Below are 7,500 nucleotides of genomic sequence, written 5' to 3' on the forward strand. Positions count from 1 at the left end.
TTCACTCACCTGGACCCTTAAAGACTGAATTCACTCACCTGGACACTTACATCTGGACCTTCAAAGACTGAATTCACTCACCTGGACCCTTAAAGACTGAATTTACTCACCTGGAACCTTAAAGTCTGAATTCACTCACCTGGACACTTACATCTGGACCTTCAAAGACTGAATTCACTCACCTGGACCCTCAAAGACTGAATTCACTCACCTGGACCCTCAAAGACTGAATTCACTCACCTGGACCCTTAAAGACTGAATTCACTCACCTGGACCCTTAAAGACTGAATTCACTCACCTGGACCCTTAAAGACTGAATTCACTCACCTGGACCCTTAAAGACTGAATTCACTCACCTGGACCCTTAAAGACTGAATTCACTCACCTGGACCCTCAAAGACTGAATTCACTCACCTGGACCTGGACACTTACATCTGGACCTTCAAAGACTGAATTCACTCACCTGGACCCTTAAAGACTGAATTCACTCACTTGGACCCTCAAAGACTGAATTCACTCACCTGGACACTTACATCTGGACCTTCAAAGACTGAATTCACTCACCTGGACCCTTAAAGACTGAATTCACTCACTTGGACCCTCAAAGACTGAATTCACTCACCTGGACACTTACATCTGGACCTTCAAAGACTGAATTCACTCACCTGGACCCTCAAAGACTGAATTCACTCACCTGGACCCTTAAAGACTGAATTCACTCACCTGGATCCTTAAAGACTGAATTCACTCACCTGGACACTTACATCTGGACCTTCAAAGACTGAATTCACTCACCTGGATCCTTAAAGACTGAATTCACTCACCTGGACACTTACATGTGGACCCTCAAAGACTGAATTCACTCACCTGGACCCTTAAAGACTGAATTCACTCACCTGGATCCTTAAAGACTGAATTCACTCACCTGGATACTTACATCTGGACCCTTAAAGACTGAATTCACTCACCTGGACCCATAAAGACTGAATTCACTCACTTGGACCCTCAAAGACTGAATTCACTCACCTGGACACTTACATCTGGACCTTCAAAGACTGAATTCACTCACCTGGACCCTTAAAGACTGAATTCACTCACATGGACACTCAAAGACTGAATTCACTCACCTGGACCCTTAAAGACTGAATTCACTCACATGGACACTCAAAGACTGAATTCACCCACTGGACCCTTAAAGACTGAATTCACTCACCTGGACCCTCAAAGACTGAATACACTCACCTGGAACCTTAAAGACTGAATTCACTCACCTGGAAACGTAAAGACTGAATTCACTCACCTGGAACCTTACACCTGGACCCCTAAAGACTGAATTCACTCACCTGGATCCTCAAAGACTGAATTCACTCACCTGGATCCTTAAAGACTGAATTCACTCACCTGGACACTTACATCTGGACTCTGAAATTCTGAATTCACTCACCTGGAACCTTACACCTGGACCCTTAAAGACTGAAATCACTCACCTGTACCCTCACACCTGGACTCTGAAATTCTGAATTCACTCACCTGGAACCTTACACCTGGACCCTTAAAGACTGAATTCACTCACCTGGAACCTTACACCTGGACCCTTAAAGACTGAATTCACTCACCTGGAACCTTACACCTGGACCCTTAAAGACTGAATTCACTCACCTGGAACCTTACACCTGGACCCTTAAAGACTGAATTCACTCACCTGTACCCTCACACCTGGACTCTGAAATTCTGAATTCACTCACCTGGAACCTTACACCTGGACCCTTAAAGACTGAATTCACTCACCTGTACCCTCACACCTGGACTCTGAAATTCTGAATTCACTCACCTGGACCCTTACACCTGGACCCTTAAAGACTGAATTCACTCACCTGGAACCTCACACCTGGACCCTTAAAGACTGAATTCACTCACCTGGACCCTTAAAGACTGAATTCACTCACCTGGACCCTTAAAGACTGAATTCACTCACCTGGAACCTTACACCTGGACCCTTAAAGACTGAATTCACTCACCTGTACCCTCACACCTGGACTCACCTGGAACCTTACACCTGGACCCTTAAAGACTGAATTCACTCACCTGTACCCTCACACCTGGACTCTGAAATTCTGAATTCACTCACCTGGACCCTTACACCTGGACCCTTAAAGACTGAATTCACTCACCTGGAACCTTACACCTGGACCCTTAAAGACTGAATTCACTCACCTGGAACCTTACACCTGGACCCTTAAAGACTGAATTCACTCACCTGGACCAGACATAGTCGTACCAGCGCTGCACGCGTTTTTGGAGGTCAGAGGGCACGTTGTGAGTCTGCATGTACACTTTGGCGCCGTCCTGTGGGAACACAGACCAAGGGTTGAAAAAGGAGTGGATGTGGCAGGGTGAAGGATCAATTACAGCGATGTATTATTTTTTTTTATAAGTTTGATGTTTGTTTTACACATGAAGAACAAAAAACCAATAGGACAGACATTCAGACGCGCATAAGTGATGATAGAAAGCAGAATAAACATTGTGGAAAGAAGAAAATCTGAAAGGACGATATGTGTATTTGCATTTGCATTTTTTGTCACAACAGATTTCTCGGTGTGAAAATCGGGTTGCTCTCCCCAGGGAGAGCGCATCGCTACACTACAGCGCCACCCCCTTTTCTGTATTTTTTTTTTTGCGTGGATTTTTTTTCCCTATCGAAGTGGATTTTTTCAACAAATTTTGCCAGGAACAACCCTTTTTTTTTTTTTACCGTGGGTTCTTTTACGTGCGCTAAGTGCATGCTGCACACGGGATCTCGATTTACCGTCTCATCCGAATGACTAGCGTCCAGACCACCACTCAAGGTCTAGTGGAGGGGGAGAAAATATCGGCGGCTGAGCCGTGAAATCGAACCAGCTCGCTCAGATTCTGGCGGAAGCGTTACCTCTAGGCCACCACTCCACATCCAGACATACAGACTGAAATACAAAAGCTATGGTCTTCATGAAAAGAAAGCTGCCTTCCTTGAGCCTTGGGAGGTTTTCAGGGAGATGGTTTTCGATCTCCTCACAGGATCATTCTTTATTTTCATTTCTGTTGGATAATCCGATGCTGGCGATGTTGTGGAATCGTGATAGCAGGACAAAAGAAGAACCGGGGTCTGAGCAGTCTCAAACTTTACATGATGCTCGAGAAAAGAAAAAAAAAACAACAAAAAAGAAGAAGAAGAAGAAGAAGAAGAAGAAGAAGAAGAAGAAGAAGAAGAAAAAAAAAACAACAACAAAAAACCAACAAAAAAAAACAACCAACAAACAAACAAACAACAACAACACGCAGGATTCAGGTGGCAGACGCCCAGCTGCCAATACAGACAGTCCGTGAGGGTGTGGGTTCGAATCCCACACTCACCCTTTCTCCCAAGTTTGACTGGATAATCAAACTGAGCGTCTAGTCTTTCGGATGAGACGATGAACCGAGGTCCTGTGTGCAGCACGCACTTGGGGCACTGGAAAAGAACCCATGGCAACGAGAGTGTTGTTTTCTAGCAAAATTGCGTAAAAAGAAATCCACTCTGATAGGTACACAAATATGTCAGCATGCGATGGGTTCTGCTGCTGTCAGGCATCTGCCTAGCAGATGTGGGTGTAGCGTGTATGGATTTGTCCGAACGCAGTGACGCCTCCTTGAGAGACTAAAACTGAAACTGAACAACAACAACAACAACAACAACAACACACACACACACACACACACACACACAAGCTACAATGCTTGCTCTGTTATGAGACAAATGTATTCCGCTCTAGGTGCGCATGCACCGACAGGGTACATATGCACTAGCTGCACGTGCGCGTGTCTCTCACCAACAAACGTTCGAATTCCTGCCGGCTGGCGTTCTTGTTGTTGATGACGTTTCCCACTTGACCTGTCACACACAGACATGTGACTTTATTCACCACACATCACTGAACACACCATCACACACAGACATGTGACTTCATTCACCACACATCACTGAACACATCATCACACACAGACATGTGACGTCATTCACCACACATCACTGAACACACCATCACACACAGACATGTGACTTTATTCACCACACATCACTGAACACACCATCACACACAGACATGTGACTTTATTCACCACACATCACTGAACACACCATCACACACAGACATGTGACTTCATTCACCACACATCACTGAACACACCATCACACACAGACATGTGACGTCATTCACCACACATCACTGAACACACCATCACACACAGACATGTGACTTTATTCACCACGCATCACTGAACACACCATCACACAGACATGTGACTTCATTCACCACACATCACTGAACGCACCATCACACACAGACATGTGACGTCATTCACCACACATCACTGAACACACCATCACACAGACATGTGACTTCATTCACCACACATCACTGAACACACCATCACACACATACATGTGACTTTATTCACCACATATCACTGAACGCACCATCACACACAGACATGTGACGTCATTCACCACACATCACCTGAACACACCATCACACACAAACATGTGACTTCATTCACCACACATCACTGAACACACCATCACACAGACATGTGACTTCATTCACCACACATCACTGAACACACCATCACACACAGACATGTGACTTCATTCACCACACATCACTGAACACACCATCACACACAGACATGTGCCTTCATTCACCACACATCGCTGAACACACCATCACACAGACATGTGACTTCATTCACCACACATCACTGAACACACCATCACACAGACATGTGACTTTATTCACCACACATAATTGAACACACCATCACACACAGACATGTGACTTCATTCACCACACATCACTGAACACATTATCACACAGACATGTGACTTCATTCACCACACATCACTAAACACACCATCACAGAAACAAGTGACGTCATTCACCACACATCACTGAAGACAGCATCAAACACAGACATGTGACTTAATTCACCACACATCATTGAACACACCATCACACACAGACATGTGAATGCATTCACTACAAATCACTGAACACACCATCACACAGACATCTGACTTCATTCACCACACATCACTGAACACACCATCACACACAGACATGTGACTTCATTCACCACACATCGCTGAACACACTATCACACAGACATGTGACTTCATTCACCACACATCACTGAACACACCATCACACACAGACATGTGACTTCATTCACCACACATCACTGAACACACCATCACACACAGACATGTGACGTCATTCACCACACATCACTGGACACACCATCACACACAGACATGTGACTTCATTCACCACACATCACTGAACACACCATCACACACAGACATGTGAATGCATTCACCACACATCACTGAACACACCATCACACACAGACATGCGACTTTATTCACCACACATAATTGAACACACCACCACACACAGACATGTGACTTTATTCACCACACATCACTGAACACACCAGCACACACAGACATGTGATTTCATTCACCACACATCACTGAACACACCATCACACACAGACATGTGATTTCATTCACCACACATCACTAAACACACCATCACAGAAACAAGTGACGTCATTCACCACACATCACTGAAGACAGCATCACACAGACATGTGACTTCATTCACCACACATCACTAAACACACCATCCCACAGATATGTGACTTCATTCACCACACATCACTAAACACACCATCACACAGACATGTGACTTCATTCACCACACATCACTGAACACACCATCACACACAGACATGTGACTTCAGTCACCACACATCACTGAACACACCATCAAACACAGACATGTGACTTCATTCACCACACATCACTGAACACATTATCACACAGACATGTGACTTCATTCACCACACATCACTAAACACACCATCACAGAAACATGTGACGTCATTCACCACACATCACTGAACACACCATCAAACACAGACATGTGACTTCATTCACCACACATCACTGAACACAACATCACACAGACATGTGACTTCTTTCACCACACATCACTGAACACACCATCACACACAGACATGTGACGTCATTCACCACACATCACTGAACACACCATCACACACAGACATGTGACTTCATTCACCACACATCACTGAACACACCATCACACACAGACATTTGACTTTATTCACCACACATAATTGAACACACCATCACACACAGACATGTGACTTCATTCACCACACATCACTGAACACACCATCACACACAGACATGTGACTTCATTCACCACACATCACTGAACACACCATCACACACAGACATGTGACTTCATTCACCACACATCGCTGAACACACCATCACACAGACATGTGACTTTATTCACCACATATAATTGAACACACCATCACACACAGACATGTGACTTCATTCACCACACATCACTGAACACACCATCACACACAGACATGTGACTTCATTCACCACACATCACTGAACACACCATCACACACAGACATGTGACTTCATTCACCACACATCGCTGAACACACCATCACACAGACATGTGACTTTATTCACCACATATAATTGAACACACCATCACACACAGACATGTGACTTCATTCACCACACATCACTGAACACACCATCACACGGAAATGTGACTTCATTCACCGCACATCACTGAACACATTATCACACAGACATGTGACTTCATTCACCACACATCACTAAACACACCATCACAGAAACATGTGACGTCATTCACCACACATCACTCAACACACCAACACACACAGACATGTGACTTCATTCACCACACATCGCTGAACACACCATCACACAGACATGTGACTTTATTCACCACACATAAATGAACACACCATCACACACAGACATCTGACTTCATTCACCACACATCACTGAACACACCATCACACGGACATGTGACTTCATTCACCACACATCACTGAACACATTATCACACAGACATGTGACTTCATTCACCACACATCACTAAACACACCATCACAGAAACATGTGACGTCATTCACCACACATCACTCAACACACCATCAAACACAGACATGTGACTTCATTCACCACACATCACTGAACATACCATCACACAGACATGTGACTTCATTCACCACACATCACTGAACACACCATCACACACAGACATGTGAATGCATTCACTACAAATCACTGAACACACTATCACACAGACATGTGACTTCATTCACCACACATCACTGAACACACCATCACACACAGACATGTGACTTCATTCACCACACATCACTGAACACACCATCACACAGACATGTGACTTCATTCACCACACATCACTGAACACACCATCACACAGACATGTGACTTCATTCACCACACATCACTGAACACACCATCACACACAGACATGTGACGTCATTCACCACACATCACTGAACACACCATCACACACAGACATGTGA

At 44.5% G+C, this 7,500-nt stretch overlaps 1 protein-coding gene across 1 annotated transcript in view; it reads right to left on the minus strand.

Moving 5' to 3' along the window:
* Nucleotides 1-7,500, minus strand: part of LOC143287897 (uncharacterized) — a 211,038-nt gene that overhangs the window by 49,067 nt on the left and 154,471 nt on the right. Inside the window, exons 9-10 of the mRNA XM_076596138.1 lie at nt 3,849-3,910; nt 2,258-2,346 (exon numbers count right to left, since the gene is read on the minus strand). Of these exons, the coding sequence (XP_076452253.1) occupies nt 2,258-2,346; nt 3,849-3,910 (151 nt within the window). The remainder of the gene's footprint in view (nt 1-2,257; nt 2,347-3,848; nt 3,911-7,500) is intronic.

This window comes from Babylonia areolata, chromosome 12 (assembly GCF_041734735.1).
Source record: "Babylonia areolata isolate BAREFJ2019XMU chromosome 12, ASM4173473v1, whole genome shotgun sequence".
NCBI classification, from domain to species: domain Eukaryota; kingdom Metazoa; phylum Mollusca; class Gastropoda; order Neogastropoda; family Buccinidae; genus Babylonia; species Babylonia areolata.